Source organism: Triticum urartu, chromosome 7A, assembly GCF_056163025.1.
Source record: "Triticum urartu cultivar PI428250 chromosome 7A, HENAU_Tu73, whole genome shotgun sequence".
NCBI classification, from domain to species: Eukaryota; Viridiplantae; Streptophyta; class Magnoliopsida; order Poales; family Poaceae; genus Triticum; species Triticum urartu.
This window is the reverse complement of record NC_141879.1, coordinates 244197176-244216017: the sequence shown is the minus strand read 5'-3', so window position 1 is coordinate 244216017 and position 18842 is coordinate 244197176. Positions and strand designations below refer to the sequence as shown.

At 48.2% G+C, this 18842-nt stretch overlaps 1 protein-coding gene across 1 annotated transcript; it reads right to left on the bottom strand.

Moving 5' to 3' along the window:
• Positions 1 to 2743: 2743 nt before the first annotated feature.
• On the bottom strand, positions 2744 to 7752 carry LOC147959180 (protein FAR1-RELATED SEQUENCE 5-like). The gene is made up of 5 exons (XM_087532533.1): positions 7428 to 7752; positions 4103 to 4538; positions 3813 to 3999; positions 3617 to 3707; positions 2744 to 3066 (listed from the first exon to the last, which is right to left on the bottom strand). Exons 1-5 carry the CDS (start codon positions 7750 to 7752, stop codon positions 2744 to 2746), a joined length of 1362 nt encoding a protein of 453 aa, XP_087388659.1.
• Between the last annotated feature and the right edge of the window lie 11090 nt (positions 7753 to 18842).

Below are 18842 nucleotides of genomic sequence, written 5' to 3'. Positions count from 1 at the left end.
GGTGTGAAAAATGATTTGGCTTTGTGAATTTCAATGTACTGCGTCGTTTTTCAGTATCCATGTGTTGAATGTTTTTGCCCCAACAGATGTACCTGAACTTCTGCCTCGGTTTTGGTTTAACTGCTTCATTTTTTTGTGTTGTTTATTTTCGGGCTCCCAACATATGATCGTAGACTTGAACTTCTGCTTTGAGATGTGGCTGGGCTGCTGGTTTCAGGTGGAGAGGATATTTTGTGTTGTGTAATGTATTGGTAATGTTCAACCCAACCAATATGTATGCTTTTGCGTAGAATCTATATTTGTTTTTTTGTGTTTTTTTCAAGTGCGAACGTATTTCATATGTAAATCTGTGCAGAAATATTGTTGATGTTTCTTTATCTTTTGTCGGCATTGTACATGAAGTTCTGCACGTATCCAAGCAGAACTTCACAATTGAACGCGTTGTCTTAGGCTTGCTAACCTTAGTTTATGCGGTGAAACTTTATTTTTTAAGAATATTTTTTTCCTACATCGATTTTATATACCAGAACTTCTTCTATAAGCTAACCTGAACTTCAATACTATATGATTATTTGCTGGTTGCACTTTTATGGAATACAACACGAGCACCTCCTGCCATAATATATCAGGACTTCTGCATTAAGCTTACTTGAACTTCACAGTATATGTTTTTCATGTTTGTTCTTGCTTGCACTTTCATGCAATACATCACCAGCACATCACTTCATCCCATAACATACCAGTACTTCTGCAGTAATATTACTTGAACTTCACAGTGTATGTTTTTCATTTTATTACTGCTTGCTCTTTCATGCAGTACATCATCAGCACATCACTTCATCTCATAACATACCAGGACTTCTGTAGTAATACTACGTGAACTTCACAGTGTATGTTACCAGGACTTCTTTGAAAGTTCAAGAATAAAAGGGGATGACATAATATTCTGGACATTGACATGACATAAGTTTGCATTTTGTTAATTGACCTATTCTAACTGTTCATCAGCCTTGCGCTCCTCCTAGGCTTTGGTTGTATAGGTTTTTGCTTGACATGTACCTCTTCCTCTTCATCTTCCTCTTCATCGTCCTCTTCCTCTTCCTCTTCATCATCCTCTTCCTCTTTCTCTTCATCGTTCTCTTCCTCTTCGTCTTCCTCTTCTAAGACGGTGTCTTTGTCTTCGTCTTCCTCTTCCTCTTCCACCTATTTCTTGTTGCTGGCTCTGGGTTTTGCTTTCTGTTTCTTCTCTGGCTTTTTGCTTGTCTTTTCAGCATCTGCTCGCTCCGGGCATGTTCTTGCATTATGTGGTTCATACTCCTTGCATATGCTACAAAGTCTGGTGCTTGCTTTCTGTGGGTGTGGTCCCTTATTTTGTTCCATAACTTTGGGTTGCTGTTTTTGAGATTTGGGTTGCTTGACCTCCTCGGCATTGTTTCTTTCCAAGAGTGTTGGACATGTCAGCTTGTTGTGTCCCACAACCTGGTTGCACACACTACATTTCCTGTGTCCAAGTGGCACTCCATTCTCATCGAGCACCACGACTCTTCCTGCAGGTGGTGCCTTTATTTGCGCTCTCTTGTCACTTTTCTTTGTTGTAGTAATTTTCTTCCTACCCTTTGTTTTAGAATACAGCGGCAGTTTCATTGTCTCTTGCTGTCGCTACTCCATTGATTGGCCATCACCCTGCTTGCATTGGTTGGCTTCAGCGGCGGCGTTGAGCATTTCAGCTACATAATAGTGAAGGTCATCTTCAATTTCAGCGTCCTCTTCAGCCATCCTTTCGTCAGCATCCGCTTGATTTGCTGAATGTATTGCATCAAGCTCTTCCACGAGCCTCTTGAGAACATAGTAGGCTCTGTCATACTGCTGGTCACATCTCATCGCTTTCTTGTTAACCATCAAATTCAGCTGCAGCAAGATGTCTTGCTTCGATAGCCTTGAGCTGCCATCCGACGCGGTTGTGTTGTAGTCCCTTGTATCAAAGGTTGGCTGTGATTTTGCAGTCTTTGTGTACCGTTTGAGGATATACTTGTTTGGAAATTTTTCAGGCTTCAGGTAGTCCAATATGTTCATGATGTGAAGGCAAAACAGGCCTGCATTTTGTGATGAATGCAGAATACATAGTTTGTGAGCCAGCAATGAGTTTCATAAATTTTGATATGATACTACTAGTCTAGCTATTTAATGAGTTTGTTTTCCCGCTCACCTGTGTGTGTCCAGAGCTTGCATTCACACTCGTATATTTCATTGTCTGGGTCAGCTACAACCTGGAATTCATGCTTTGACCAGGAAAATCATTCTTCATCATCATGGCCAGGCTTGTTGTGGTAGTACACAAGGTACTTAGTGGACTCTGCTATACGCTTTGTGTGAAATAGCGTGGCCTTTCTCATCCTATTCCTCATCTCGGTGTACACGGCTCTCGTGTACTTGATAGACATGTCTTCCTTGTAGCCGTAAGTTGTCTTTGTCACAGGATTGGTCTGCACATGTCAAAAAGTATGATATTAGTCGAAGCAGAATCATGGGTTTCGTTTTTTAAAATTCAAAGTGCACATGTTGAAGGTAAACAGAACATGATGGTGGTGTTTTGTACTTGTCATCATACCATGCTGGTCATTGTTTGCTCGTTCTCCTTCTGCATCCGAGTTTGTATGCAAGCATTGACCCGCCTAGCAAACTTGTGTAGGTTCTGGGTCCCCTTAACAAACCCTTTCCGTAGCACGTGGTTCATGCTCTTGCTTCATTGTGTGGAAGTCATTCTAGCACAGAAAATGTTCTTGTAATATGCTGAAATCCACATCTTCCTATCACTCCAGAGCTGCATCATCATCTGGTCGTTCTCCAGGTGGTACTTGTGCACGAGTTCAGCCCAGGCATCTTCAAACTCCGTTGGCATCAGCGGCCAGTTCAATATAGCTGTGAACTCCTCTTTGGATGTTTTATACTTTTTGTACAGCAACACGAGGTATTCCCTGTACTTCTTCAATATGTGCCAACGACATAGCTTGTGGACGGTGTTTGGAAATGATTGTGGTATAGCTTTCGCCATCGATGGGCACTGGTCTACATGAATTAAAAAAAATGAAACTTGATTCTTTTTTGTACTGATGGTGAACTTATGTTGCACAAGTAATTGAACTTCACATCTAGTAGTATGGCTATCTAAGAATGTCACATGTATTTTTTTCTTACAGCAGTGTTGCTGAACTTCTGTGGTACCAGTGGTTGAACTTCACAGTTAGTAGTAGGACAAACTAGTAGTGTCACACTCAAAATTTTTCTTACAGCAGTGTTGTTGAACTTCTGTGGTAGCAGTGATTGAACTTCACATAAATAACTATGTTTTTCTGAACATGCTACATATTTTTATCTAACAGCTTCGTCCTTGAACTTCTATGATTCATGTACTTGAACTTCACATTCATAACTACTTTTTTTTTCTAAACATGTGACAGATAATTTTGCTTTCTTGTATTGCTAGTTGGACTTCTGTGCTAACAGTGGTTGAACAGCATTCTTTACATATTTTTCAGAAAAAACAAATGTACCCAATCAACGGAGACCCATAGACTGAAAAGATGATGAAACTTGAGGAGTTTTTTTTTGAACTCACCTGTTAGAATGCAAGTTGGGTGCTTGTTGTTCATGCACCATAGAAATGTATCGAACAACCGCTTGAATGACTTTGCATCTTCGTCTCTTATCTGGGCAACAGCAAATATCGTTGACTGCAAGTGATGGTTTGTTCCAACAAACACTCCCAGGGGCATATGAAATCTGTTGGTCCTTTAAGTCGTGTCAAATGTTACGCAATCGCCGAAGTCTTGATAGGCTCCTCGGCAGCTTGCATTGGACCAGAAAATGTTTTTAATTGACTTGTCCTTGTCCACTTGGATGTCATAGAAAAACTCATCATTTATTGCCTTCATGTCTTTGAAGAATGAAACAAGTTTTAATACATCATCCAAATCATCTTTCCTTGCATTCATGGCTTTCCTGCAAATCACACGCCAACATGCATTTGTTATTTTTGCTATCAAAGGGGTTGTGAGCTAGGATGCTATTTTACATTGCAGCATGTGGGTGTTTGAATACTTACTGGTTTAGTAGGTCTCGTCCGGTCATGCTTAGGAAGTAGCTTCCATCTTCATTTTCAGATAGCATGGACATGATTGTTGTGTGCTTGACATCATGGTACTGCAGGAGCTTTACATACTCCAGAATAGTGGGGTCATAATTCTTGTGTGAGTGCAAAAATACCAGCATGTCATCAGTTTGCATGAGCTGGTGATTATGATTGTACTCAATGTCCACTGCCACGCATGTGTCATCCTCCTGCACCTTCACCCTCATTCTTGCATTGCAGCCCGTCCTCTGCGATGTTTTGTTTCGCTTCCTATTGGCCTCTGAAACAGAAGATGTGTGTATCCCTTGGAAGGCGCAAACAAAATACTTGTGGTTGTCATTTCCACCCGTCTTCCTGATTCCAAAACCAGCGTGCCTGGCGTATATGTTATAAAATTCCCTTGCTTTCTCTACATATTTGAATCGCATCTTTAGTCATGGTATTAGATAATCCGGTAGATCCGGTGTCTGCAGAAAAAGAAAAAAAAATCCAAACAGCACGTTAAAATGCAGTTTATGAACTTGTTATTCTGGAGGGAGCAGAAAATGTGCAGATAATACAAGATGCGTATATAAATATTTTTTTGTTTCACTTATGTGCGTGTATGATCGCAACTCCGCCGGTGTCGGTTGCTGTCCCTCTGGGATGGGGCATGGTGGAGTAATCATAGCAGGATGCAGCAGTGGATCACGAGGAGGAAGGAGGGCTGAAGATGGCCTCTCTCTTGTTTGCGTCCTTTTTGCTTGAGGTGGTTGTGGAGGTATTGCGATCCTGGTCTTGGTTTGCTCTTTTGTTTTGTGAAGCAATCCATCTACCTTATCACCCGTACAATTCTGACTTGTAGCAGCAGCAGCAGGATCAAACGATGGTAGTGTGTAGATCACTCTCCTCCGTGTGTGTGTTGCTGTTGGATTTGTCCTGGGATCCGGTTTAGTTGCTTCGCTTTGGTGTTGACGAGGCACACCAGGATAACCTCCAGAGTTACACGCATGACTTGAGCTAAGCCCTCCTCCATCGGCGTGCTTGGGAGCCTCCTTGTGGATACAAAGAATCTGCGGGGGATTTCCGGCGTCACCCAATTAGGTGGAGGCGCAAACCTATGCGGATAGGGCTGTGACCCAGCATCTCAGAAGTATCCGTGTGTTTTGGGTGTCATCCATTTTTGGTCTGCAGCAGGTTGGTAATGTTGTTGGTGCGTTTAAGGCGTGACCCATTGAGGGGGTGGTGCAACGCGTACAGGCTTTGGATTGTGTACTTGGTGCTGGGAACTTCTAAGCTTCTTCATGCGTCTCTCGTCTTCCTGACATAAAAGAAAAAAAATGTTTATTAGCACACAAGTTATATCTGCCTATACCTTTATAACTGAACTTAGCATTATTCACAGCCTGAACTTCTCATATAAAAGTGGTGATAGCCATCACACTATGCACTGAGGTGAGCATCTGCCAATACTTTGTACCTGAACTGAGCACCCTTCACAGAATTAACTTCACATCCTGTTTTTTAATTCTACAATATTTTATTACTTATATGCACCTGAACTGAGCACTGTCCACAACATGAACTTTGTGTTTTGCAAAGGGGAAATATTGTCTACAGTTAAAAAACCTGAACCTTCATGCGTTTGAATGGATGGACTGCTAGTGCATACCAACCTGACCTTCATGTCATATCATGTGCATGTTTTATTTTCCTTTTAATTTTTTTGCACAGAACCAGAGACATACCAACCTGAACTCTAGCACACTTACTAGTTGAACTTCACATGGGAATGTGAATGCAGGCAGATTTTATAGTGTTTGTAGCCTGGACTGAGGCTCACATGCTACCTGAACTTCACATGCCTGTAAGCAGACAGATTTTTACAATGTTGTTTTGTAGCCTGGACTGAGGCTCAAACACTACCAGAACTTGACATGGTTGTAAGCAGGCAGAATTTTAAAAAGCTTTTGTAGCCTGGACTGAGGCTCACACACCACCTGAACTTCACATAGCTGTAGGCAAATAACAAACCGAAGGAAGGAAGAAGTTGAACCATACCCTGGCTAGAAGTTCGGCCAATCTTTTTCCAGCAGCTGATGATAGGCCACCTTGAGAACAATTCGTCGTGGAGGTAGTAGAGGAATTCCATGGCAATCCATGTCTTGCAGGGGGCGCGAAGTTCATCTGCATGAAGCAAGAAGGTCAGAGAAGGCAAGATTGAAGAAGAAGGCAAAATTGGGAGGAAGTTCATGTACTTTTGCCACTGAATTTGAGGGCGCAGCCGATGCCGCCTCTGCGGAGGAGTTGCTCCGTTGGTCGCGCCGCTCGCCGTTGCTTGCGTCGGGGCCGTCATCTGGTCTGCCAAGGCTTCGGGCAGTGACGATGGGATGAGGATGCGGCTTCCTGAAGTCCATGGCGGCTTCGCCGCGCCCAGGCGACGCGGGCTCCCTCGCGCCGGCGTCCGCCGACGCTCGCTCGCCCGCGCCGGTAGCCGGTGGCCGGCCAGGGGCTGGGGAAGGAAGGGAGGCGGCGGATCCGGCCGGCCAGGAGCTGGGGAAGGAAGGGAGGCGGCGGATCTGGTGAAGATCGGCGACGATGAGGGGGAGGTCGGGGATCGAGGGGAGGAGGGGGGCTGGGGTGGCTCGGGATCGGGATCATGATCAGGTGGATCCTGTCGGGGGGCCTCGGGAACCAGTGCATCCTGTCGGGCCGGCGGCAGTTCGGAAGTTCGGGAGGGCCCTGTCGGGCCCTATATAGGGCTGCTGTGATCCAAATAGTTATTCTAATCCTGGGATTAGAATAGTGCCAATTATAAGGACACACACACATCCTGTGATCCAAATAGTTATATATATATATATATAGACACACACACACACACTTATAAGGACATGGTTGCATAACCAAATTAAACATCCACTTACATAGGTGGCTACTACACACACGACATTTCCACACACCAATAAAGTAAACTATATATTACATGCATGATTAACTAGCGTAAACAATCATCTGATCATCATCTACTTCTTGTGACGCTTGCACTGCTTGTGGCTCGATCCGGGCTCATCGATTTGGGTAACGAGGCACTTCCTCATGTCAATGATCCGCCTGTGCATCTCGTAGAATCTGTACACGCTCTTGGCCACGAACTAGAGGTGAGGTTCATCTAGTTGCCGAATCCAGGCCCTGTGCTAGGATACGGGACTTGTTCTCTGGGAATCCTGCTTCATCTTTTTGTAGTAGGGGTTGATGATGGCTGAGGCGAGTTCGACCAGGGAGTCCTTCGTGCTGCCCCAGATCCTGTGGTGGTCACGCATTTTGACAAGGTTCTTGCAGGCCAAGCCCGTAACACTGAGCGCTTTTACATCGTCGGTGGTTTCCACCATGGCGAACTTATAGTCGGTCCTGTTGACTAACCTGTTGAAATGGTCGCAAGGCTCTAAGGCCATCCAGTAGTGGTAGATGAAGACATGATGGAGCACACACAACTGGGCGACGACAACCTTCTTATCTATGCCGGGATGACCAGCGGTGTATAGGAGGTCGATGCCGAACACCTTGTACTTGTCTCGAGCAAGCAACTGCTCAACGTTGTTGATGTAGTTGTGTACCACGGCTGGGTCGATGGTGTTCACCATCGAGAGATCCGTCTCCCTCGCTTGGGTCTCCACTCTATGCTCGCCGAACTCCATTGGAGTGCCGCTAGACATCCCCTCTATATGTGTTGTCATGGGTGTGCTTGTTGTGTTGTGGGGCGCGATCGAACGGTTGAAGAGACTAAGGTTATAATTGCTGCAGGAATTAAAGGGGAAGCCAGACGGCCAGGAATATCAGCAAGCCCTGATGGAAGTTCTAATTTGCAGCGCATAACTCCATCGTGCCACATGATGAAGCTATGTACCTAGGGTAGGATCATGGACCTGTCCTAACTGCCCTACCCAAGGACATCTCTAGAAGAACACACCTTCCAATCGACTTGGAGGTGTTCCACTCGGCAGACTCGAAGACACTCGACCAAGAAGCAATCACTCGACCAAGATCCAACCACTCGACGGCCAGGAGACCTAAAGTCACTCCGCACGCTAACGGTCGGTCATTAAGTAGCTTTTATGGTCATCATAGCACTTTATTAGGGGCGTTACCAGTAACACCCGACCTTAATGTATTTGAAACCCTACATAACTGAGGGCCGGAGGGGTCTGGCGAACTCTATATAAGCCACCCCCCTCCTCAGTGTAAAGGGTTCGGACCCCTGTAATTCGTACACATATAATCCAGTCGACCGCCTCTGGGCTCCAAGATGTAGGCCTATTACTTCCTCCGAGAAGTGCCTGAACTCGTAAACCTCGTGTGCTTACAACTACTCCATAGCTAAGATTTTGCCTCTCCATACCTACCCCCCTACATTACTGTCAGACCTAGAACCACGACAGTTGGCGCCCACCATGGGGCCGGGTGTTTTAGTGATTTGTTGGAGGAGTTGCGATCTTTTCCGATCCAAATCATCATGGTTTCTGAAGGAGTTTTGGTGGAGGGCCTCGAGATCCGTCTCGGTGCGCTCACGTTCATCGCCGACGACTCCGCTTGGCTTCAGGAGGCTCCGCTCGACGTGGATGCACTCCCTGTCCGCGGGGCAACGCACTTGCGCGCGTGCGTCCGCGGCGTCCTCTTGCGGCAACCGTCGACCCATTATCGGTCGGCCCCTGTGTTGTCCTCCCTCCCTGTTTCCCGCCGGCGCAAGCGCTCCGGTCGGTCGAGACTTCAGCGGTGGGTGAGACAACGGTGACACGCCAGTCGGCCACCCCTCAAGTCGCGGCGATCGAGCCCGACGAATCCCTCTATGGCCTGTTCGACTGGCTCCGCAGAGACCGCATCCGAGTGCGACAGCAGTTATCTGGCGGCGGAGGTTCTGATGGTCGACGGACCGCCTAGTCCTCCCGGTTTTCCCCGCACCGATGGAGGCACAGGTGGAGGCGACCCGTCGTGTCCCCACGAAGAATATCTCCCCGATCCTCTCACGTCGCTAGAGAGAGAAGAACTTCGTCGCTGGAACATGGATGCACTGCACACTCCTATCGTTGGAGAAACCCCTGAGGCTCGTGCCTTGGAGGACGTGCGCCTGGCAAACTTGGCTGAGCGCACTCGACTGGAGAACCTCCAGCGAGCACTCAACGAGCGTGCGCGACAAAGGCTTCCAGAATCCAGTCGACGTCAACTCTTTCCGCCCCCGCAGGTATATCGAACTTCGATTAAGAATTTAGCAGCTGCAGCCCGTATAGTAGAGTCAATTCAGCCTTCCCAGTCGGAGGCCGGCAGAGGCTTGCTGCAGATCAGAGCGTTACTCCTGACAGCAAGAGACCAGAATTCCGTTGTTTCTCAGTCGCGGAACAGGATTCATGGAAGATCCATTGTTGCAGACACAGTCCAGTCGGTTCATAGCCCAAGATCGCCCCCGAGGCGTGAGGGGCGTGGGGACCGGCGTGATCAGTACGGGAACCGTGAGAAGTATGATCACCGATTCGATCATGACAATCGATGTTGAGTGCCCACCCCTCCCCCGAGGAGTGGATTGTATGTGCCTCGACAGCAGGATGACATGCGCCCTTGTAGTGTTGGGCAAAGGATTCCAGTCGATCCCAGGGAACCAGGCTTTGATGCGAGATCCATTCTCGTTCAAGGTTTGATCGACAGGAACAGAGCTCACCGAGAAGGTCACGACAGAGATGCACCTACTAGCAGCAGAGTACATGTTTCGTGGCCAGAGTGCTTTAGTACAGCCATCAGGGCCGTTGTGATTCCTCCCAACTTCAGGTTGGCGACTGGAGTCAGTAACTTCACTAGTGAGTCCAAGCCCGATACTTGGCTTGAAGACTACCGAGTGGCTGTCCAGATTGGCGGTGGCAATGATGAAGTGGCCATGAAGCACCTGCCTCTCATGTTGGAGGGCTCGGCCAGAGCGTGGCTGAATCAGTTAGCACCCAGCACCATTTACACTTGGGAAGATCTCGCCCGAGTGTTTGTCACCACATTTGAAGGAACATGCAAGCGACCGGCAGGTCTAACGGAACTGAGGTCTTGTGTGCAGAAGCCGAATGAAACTTTGAGGGATTACATCTAGAGATGGATCACGTTACATCACACGGTAGAGAATGTGCCTAACCACCAAGCAGTCTGTGCCTTCAAAGAAGGCGTCAAGTATAGAGAACTGAATCTGAAATTCGGTCGATCCGGAGACATGTCTCTGAATCGGATGATGGAGATTGCCACCAAGTACGGTAATGGTGAAGATGAGGATCGACTCCGGAGTGGCAAGCATAAGTCGGTCGCCCAAGAAACCGGAGGAGGAAATTCCAATCGGAAACAGAAGCGGAAAGCCGAGCCAGCTGCTCCTGGGGAAGCCTTGGCCGTAACTCAAGGAAAGTTTAAGGGGAAACCCAAAGGGCCTTGGAACCCCAAGAAAGTTAAGGACCAAGACAGAAATGATGTGTTGGATTTGCCATGTCACATCCACACCAAGAAAGATGAAGAGGGTAAGTTCATTTACCCGAAACATACCACTCGACAATGTCAGCTCTTAATCCAGCAGTTCCAGGGCAAACAGCCCAAAGACAAGGAAAAGGAGTCGGACAAAGTTGACGACAAGGAAGACAGTGATGATGGATACCCCCAGGTCAATTCCACCCTGATGATTTTTGCTGATGTTGAAAGAAAAAGTCGACTGAAAATTATCAACCGTGAGGTGAATATGGTTGCTCTGGCGACACCCAGTTATCTGAAGTGGTCTCAGACTGCCATCACATTCGACCAGTCCGATCACCCAACGCACATTGCCACCCCTGGGAGGCAAGCTTTGGTGGTCGACCTAGTTGTTGAAGGCACTCGACTGACCAAAGTCTTGATGGATGGTGGCAGTGGTTTGAACATATTGTATGCTGAGACGTTGAATGGGATGGGCATTCTGATGTCCAGACTAAGTACCAGCAACATGAGTTTCCATGGAGTCATTCCTGGGAAGAAGGCTGAGTCACTTGGCCAGATTGCTCTTGATGTGGTTTTCGGTGATTCCAAGAATTATCACAAAGAAAAGTTGATGTTCGAAGTCATGGATTTCCAGAGTGCTTACCATGCTATTTCGGGTAGGCCAGCTTATGCACGCTTCATGGCTCGACCATGTTATGTGTATCTCAAATTGAAGATACCTGGTCCCAAGGGTGTGATTACTGTTACGGGCAATCGGAAGAAAGCAGAAGAATGTTTTCAGAAAGGCTCAAAGATCGCTGATGCTCAGATGGCAGTGGTGGAGTTGCAGGAGTACCAGAAGACTGCAGACCCGAGTGACTTGTTGCGAGCCAAGAAGCCCGCTACAGAATCAACTTTTCAGTCGTCTGGTGAAACGAAGCCGGTTCACATTCACCCGACCGATCCCAGTGCTGCTCCGACTCATATCTCAACAACACTCGACTCAAAATAGGAAGAAGCGCTCATCCAGTTCCTCCGTGAGAACTGGGACATCTTCGCATGGAAGCCTTCTGACATGTCGGGTGTTCCCAGGGGGCTGGTTGAGCACCGCCTACGAGTCGACTCAAAAGTGAAACCTGTCAAAGAACATCTCCAACGGTCCGCCGTCCAGAAGAGAAAGGCTATTGGTGAGGAGGTGGCTCGGCTCTTAGCAGCGGAGTTCATCTGAGAGATTTATCACACCGAGTGGCTCGCCAACGTTGTCATGGTCCCCAAGAAGGACAAGTCACTTCGCATGTGCAATGACTTTAAACATATCAATCGGGCCTGCCCGAAAGATCATTTTCCTCTCCCCTGCATCGACCAGATAGTCGACTCGACTGCGAGATGTGAGCGACTGTCTTTTTTAGACGCCTATTCCGGGTACCATCAGATCCGTCTGTATGGGCCTGAAGAGATCAAAACAGCTTTCATCACTCCATTCGGGTGCTTCTGTTATGTTACCATGCCATTCGGCCTCAAGAATGCCGGAGCCACATTCATAAGGATGATTCAGAAGTGTTTGCTCACTCAAATCAGTCAGAATCTGGAAGCATACATGGATGATATTGTGGTCAAGTCACGGAAGGGTTCTGACCTGCTGACTGACCTTGCTGAAACCTTTGCCAACCTCAGGAGGTATGATATCAAGCTTAATCCATCAAAGTGCACATTTGGAGTTCCTGGCGGAAAGTTACTCGGTTTCCTCGTTTCCGAATGGGGAATCAACGCCAATCCAGAAAAAGTCGGTACTATACTCCGAATGAAAAGTCATGTGCGAGTGCACGACGTCCAGAAGCTTACTGGTTGCTTGGCCGCTTTAAGTCGATTCATCTCTTGGCTCGATGAAAAGGCATTGCCTCTTTACCGATTGATGAAGAAGTCAGACAAGTTCGAGTGGACTCCTGAAGCTGATGCAGCGTTTGCAGAGCTCAAAGCTCTGCTCTCCACCCAGCCGGTGCTTGCTGCCCCAATCAGCAAAGAGCCTTTGCTGCTTTACATCGCAGCCACGGGACAAGTCGTCAGTACGGTACTTACGATCGAGCGGGAAGAAGAAGGAAAAGCCTTCAAAGTTCAGCGCCCAGTATATTATATTTCTAAAGTTTTGACCCCGTCGAAGCAAAGATATCCTCATTATCAGAAGCTTGTATATGGGATTTATATGACCACAAAGAAGGTTGCTCACTACTTCTCTGATCATTCTATTACAGTCGTCAGCGACGCTCCATTGTCAGAGATCCTGCACAAAAGAGATGCAACTGGTCGAGTGGCAAAATGGGCAATTGAACTCCTTCCTCTAGATATCAAGTTTGAGGCAAAGAAAGCTATCAAGTCCCAGGCAATAGCAGATTTCGTCGCCGAGTGGATTGAACAGCAACTGCCGACACAGGTTCACTCGGAGCATTGGACCATGTTCTTCGACGGTTCCAAAATGTTGAATGGTTCCGGTGCCGGGGTAGTATTGGTCTCCTCCCGAGGAGATAAGCTCAGATATGTTCTTCAAATCCACTTTGATTCCTCCAATAACGAGGCAGAATATGAAGCACTTTTATATGGGTTGCGCATGGCCATTTCACTCGGTGTCCATCGCCTCATGGTCTATGGCGACTCAGATTTGGTGGTTAACCAGGTGATGAAGGAGTGGGACGTCAGAAGTCCAGCCATGACTGGTTATTGCAATGCAGTGAGAAAGCTGGAGAAGAAATTCGAGGGGTTAGAACTTCATCACATACCCCGACTGAAAAATCAAGCAGCTGATGATTTGGCGAAAATAGGTTCCAAAAGAGAAGCCATTCCCAGCAATGTGTTTTTGGAACACATCCACACACCATCAATTCAGGAGGATCCCTTCACTGAAGAAGCCCCGCAGCCAAAAAGTGCCACGGATCCAACTGAAGTTGAAGTTCTGACTGTGGTCGACCTGATCATGGAAGTTTTGGTCATCACTCCCGACTGGACAATACCATACATCTCGTACATCCTAAGGAAAGAACTCCCAGAGGACGAAGAAGAGGCTCGACAAATCGTCCGTCGATCCAAGGCCTTTAGAGTCATAAAGGGACAGTTGTATAGAGAAAGCGTGACTGGAGTCAGTCAGAAGTGTATAACACCAGAAGAAGGTCAGATAATCCTTGATGATATCCACTCGGGGACCTGTGGTCATCATGCGTCCTCTCGGACCATTGTGGCTAAAGCATACCGAGCGGGATTCTACTGGCCAAGAGCGAATGAAATGGCGAAAGAGATAGTCGACAAATGTGAAGGATGTCAGTTTTACTCCAATATGTCGCACAAGCCCGTGTCAGCCCTGAAAACCATTCCACTCGTCTGTCCCTTCGCTGTTTGGGGACTGGACATGGTTGGACCACTGAGAACGGGCAGGAGCGGCTTCACTCATGTGCTAGTAGCAGTCGACAAGTTCACCAAATGGATTGAAGCTAAGCCTATCAAGAATCTTGATGCTTGCATTGCTATCAGTTTCATCAGAGAGTTGATATTCAGATATGGAGTTCCGCACAGCATCATCACTGACAATGGGTCAAACTTCGATTCTGACAAATTCAGAGCCTTTTGCGCCTCTCAGGGCACATGAGTCGACTATGCTTCGGTGGCTCACCCCCAGTCGAATGGACAAGCGGAAAGAGAAAACGGCTTAATTCTCGAAGGACTGAAACCCCGACTGATGCGCGACCTCAAGCATGCAGCAGGTGCATGGGTCGACGAGCTTCCATCAGTTCTTTGGGGATTGAGGACAACCCCGAACCGATCGACCGGAAGAACCCCATTCTTTCTGGTCTACGAAGCTGAAGCAGTTTTGCCGAGTGACCTGCTTCACAACGCACCCCGAGTCGAGCTCTACTCTGAAGATGAAGCAGAACAAGCCCGGCAGGACGCTGTCGACCTCCTGGAAGAAGAAAGAGAAATGGCCATGATCCGATCGACCATCTATCAGCAAGACTTGAGTCGATTCCATGCCAGAAATGTGAAGAGTCGAGCCTTCCAAGGAGGAGACTTGGTCCTCCGAGTGGATCAACAGAAATCACACAAACTCGCTCCTACTTGGGAAGGTCCCTTCATAGTCACCAGAGTCCTCCACAATGGAGCGTACCACCTTTATATTGTCGATCGCCAGATTGATGAGCCACGAGCCTGGAATGCGGAGTGCTTCGCCCCTTTTATACTTGAATTCTCACTCGGATGAGATGTAATAAGAAAAACTTCTATAGTTTATTTATCAAAGACAAGAGCGTTATAATTTTCCCAGTAATTGTTATTGTTTTTGTTTGCGTGAGAAATCCCCTAGCGGGTGGCTTAGCTGCGAATCCGCTTCATCTAAGTTTGTAAAAAATAATTTCCTACCGAGTGTTGAGCCAGCCTCCCACGCGGGGGCTTAGCTGCGAACCCGTTTCGCCTAAGTGTTTGAAAATCCTACCGAGTGGTGAGCCAGCCTCCCACTCGGGGGCTTAGCTGCGAACCCGTTTCGCCTAAGTATTTGAAAATTGTACCGAGTGGTGAGTGACCCTCTCACTCGGGGGCTTAGCTGCAGTCCAAGTACTCGCCTAAGTTTGAAAAATCCTACCGAGTGGAGAGCGACCCTCCCACTCGGGGGCTTAGCTGCAGTCCAGTACTCGCCTAAGTATTTGAAAAATCCTACCGAGTGGAGAGCGACCCTCCCACTCGGGGGCTTAGCTGCAGTCCAGTACTCGCCTAAGTATTTGAAAATCCTACCGAGTGGTGAGCGACCCTCCCACTCGGGGGCTTAGCTGCAGTCCAGTACTCGCCTAAGTATTTGAAAATCCTAACGAGTGGTGAGCGACCCTCCAACTCGGGGGCTTAGCTGCAGTCCAGTACTCGCCTAAGTATTTGAAAATCCTACCGAGTGGTGAGCGACCCTCCCACTCGGGGGCTTTGCTGCAGTCAAGTACTCGCCTAAGTATTTGAAAATCCTACCGAGTGGTGAGCGACCCTCCCACTCGGGGGCTTAGGTGCAGTCCAAATACTCGCCTAAGTTTGAAAAATCCTACCGAGTGGTGAGCGACCCTCCCACTCGGGGTTTAGCTGCAGTCCAAGTACTCGCCTAAGTTTGAAAAATCCTACCGAGTGGAGAGCGACCCTCCCACTAGGGGGCTTAGCTGCAGTCCAGTACTCGCCTAAGTATTTGAAAATCCTACCGAGTGGTGAGCCAGCCTCCCACTCGGGGGCTTAGCTTTAGTCCAGTACTCGCCTAAGTTTCAAAAATCCTACCGAATGGAGAGCGACCCTTCCACTCGGGGGCTTAGCTGCAGTGCAGTACTCGCCTAAGTACGAAACACATCCCAATCCGCAAGGACGACGAGGTGCAGGTCGACTGCCACCTTCTCCTTGGGAGCTTCGCCACAAATACAACGTGCGCTCCATCTCAATCCGCAAGGACGACGAGGTGCAGGTCGACTGCCACCTTCTCCTTGGGAGCTTCGCCACAAATACAACGTGCGCTCCATCTCAATCCGCAAGGACGACGAGGTGCAGGTCGAATGCCACCTTCTCCTTGGGAGCTTCGCCACAAATACAACGTGCGCTCCATCCCACTCCGCAAGGACAACGAGGTGCAGGTCGACTGCCACCTTCTCCTTTGGAGCTCCGCCACAAACATAGCGTGCGCTCCATCACCGACCCGCAAGGACGCCGAGGTGCAGGTCGACTGCTACCTTCTCCTTCAGAGCAACGCCACAAATACAAAAGTTGTCTCGAGTGAGGAACGAGTTCCACTCGACGGAGGATTCATGAAGATATTCAACGATAAACCAAGTTCAGATAAATCCTAAAGGTTCCAGACCACAGATCGAAGTGCTCGGGCATTCAGCCCGAAAGAGTTTAACGGTTACAAAAACCACTCGGCGTTCCGAGGCAAATTTAAGGTGGGGCATAAAAGTTTGTTCACTCCGCAGGAAGTGGACTGGCAGGCTCGACGAACTCGTCCAGGTCGACACCGTCGGCGATCTGAGTGGCTGCAGTAATAAAAGTCTCCATAAAAGATCGGAAGTCATGCCTCTGGGTGTTGGCGACCTTGATTGCTGCCAGCTTATCTTGTCGCACCTCCTTGCAGTGGACACGAACCAAAGACAGAGCCACATCAGCACCACACCGGGCAGAAGATTTCTTCCACTCCTGCACTCGATTAGGGATCTCGTTAAGTCGAGTCATCAGGGACTCAAGATCATTCTGGAACGTGGCCTCTGGCCAAAGTGCCGTGTCGATCCGTGACGTGGCGACCTTCAGTCGAGCCAAGTAGTCCACAACACCGTCGATGCGGGATTCCAGTCGGAGCAGATTGATGGCAGTTTCATCTTTTACGGGAGAATTGATTGGGTCCAAACCTGGCTCAATCCGCCCAGTCTCCTCCTCGAAGTTCTAGCAAAACTCTGCATTCACGATCCAAGGATAAGTCAATTTTCGTATGATGAGTCGACAAAAAACATCAGTCGGAACAAAACGTATACCTTCAAGCTTGATGAACAACTTCTTGGCAAGGCTCCTCAGATAGCTCTCCAGATCGTCCCTCCTGTGAGTGATGCCTTCCATCTTCTCGTACAGGTTGAGATTGTCCTTCTTCAAGCGCGTGCACTCCTTGTTGGCTTCGTTCAGGGCAGATTTCATCTTGGCGTTCTCTTCTTCCAATTGGCCGACTAAAGCCAGTTTCTGTTCAGCTAGAGCAGTTTTGTCGTCAGCTTTCTTTTGAGCAGCAGCCAAATCCTGATCCTTCTTCACCAGAGCTTTGTTCAGTTTTACTACAAGGAAATGGTGCTTGATTCAAAAAGAGCACAAGAGTACTCAAGCTTAAGACAAACCAGTCGACAAGCTCGTCTTACCATTGGTGTCGTCCTTGGCCTTTTGCAGCTCTGTCTTGGCCAATTCCAAGTCAAGGTTTAGCTGGATCTGCTGTTTCTCCAAGTCAGCAAAGCGAGCTCCAAGATCACAAGATTTCTGCAATCAGGGAGGAGAAGTTTTTTTATAGCGAAAAACGACAAAGACAATAAATACTAAGACTACGGTCGACTGCCCGCAGTCCACCATAGTCTCGGGGACTACACCCACTAGGTGCACATTGCATGCCCCCACCGGTTTTGACCCCACTCGTCCGACCCGTCGGAGTCGAGTGCGGGGAGTAAAAAAAGAAAGAAGAAAGAAGTGGACAACAAGCTGTTCAGACCCCAGTCGACTACCAGCAGTCGACCGCGGTCTCGGGGACTACACCTAGTGGGTGCACTTGGCGTGCCCCCACCGGTTTTGATCTCACTCGCCCAGACCGAGTGGAAGAGCGAAACTACCAAAAATGACGGCAACATTACAGTCGACACGGCCAGACCAGACTGAGCGAAAGAATCAAAATATAAAGACTACAGTCGACCGCCAGCAGTCCACCGTAGTCTCGGGGACTACACCCAGTGGGTGCACTCAGCGTGCCCCCACTAGTCCAAAAATTCAATCGACGCACCCAGTGGGTGTACAGATGCAAAGATTTTCAGAAAAAGAGTCTTCAAATAGAATATCCTAACAGAACAAGCGGTGACCAGCTAACCTAAACATTGCTTTGGAGAGTCGAGCTGGCGTCATAGGCGGCTTGACTGGCGTCCCGCACCGCCTTCATCTTCTCCATCATAATGCCCGCCTGGCGTATGGCTTCCTTGGCAGCATTCACTTCGTCCTCTGGGACATTATGGATCGCAAAAACTGAAGGAGGGTCAGCAGGAGCTTGAGCAGTCGACGAAGAAGGCAGGGCACTCAACAATGGTACGGCGAAGGTAACAGAACCCCGATTGGCATCACCAACGTCCTGAACGACTGGTTCCGCCATCGGCGTCGACTGTGGCACCTTGCTTGCAGGAGCTTGCCTATTTTTCCTTGTCAAATGCCTCTCAGGCTCTTCATCATCATCATCGGGGAGGTCAATAATGTTAGGAGCTGTTCAAAGATCAATCGCCAAAATCACATCACCCAATGGTACACATTGCAGTTGAGTCGACCAAATAAAGACAGAATGACAGAAATCATACCCAGATTGGAAGTGACTGCATCCTCCATTATCTCATCCTCATCCCTATAAGCTGAGGTCCCGGAAGTAGCAGCGCTGCCAGTTCCAAAGTTCGTCTGGTTAAATCAAGAAAAAATAAACAGCACGGAGCGTCGAGTGAGTACAAAGAGAGTCACTCACGCAGAAGCGACGGGGATGTCAATCTTAATCTTCGGCAAC

Excerpts from the sequence above, each read along its gene's own strand:
- LOC147959180 (XM_087532533.1), bottom strand. The coding sequence starts at position 7,752 with ATGGTGAACACCATCGACCCAGCCGTGGTACACAACTACATCAACAAC. Across the intron at positions 3,708-3,812 it reads ATCAAGACTTCGGCGATTGC|ATAAGAGACGAAGATGCAAA; the intron begins GTAACATTTGAC and ends GCTGTTGCCCAG. Across the intron at positions 3,067-3,616 it reads CCCAACTTGCATTCTAACAG|ACCAGTGCCCATCGATGGCG; the intron begins GTGAGTTCAAAA and ends TAATTCATGTAG.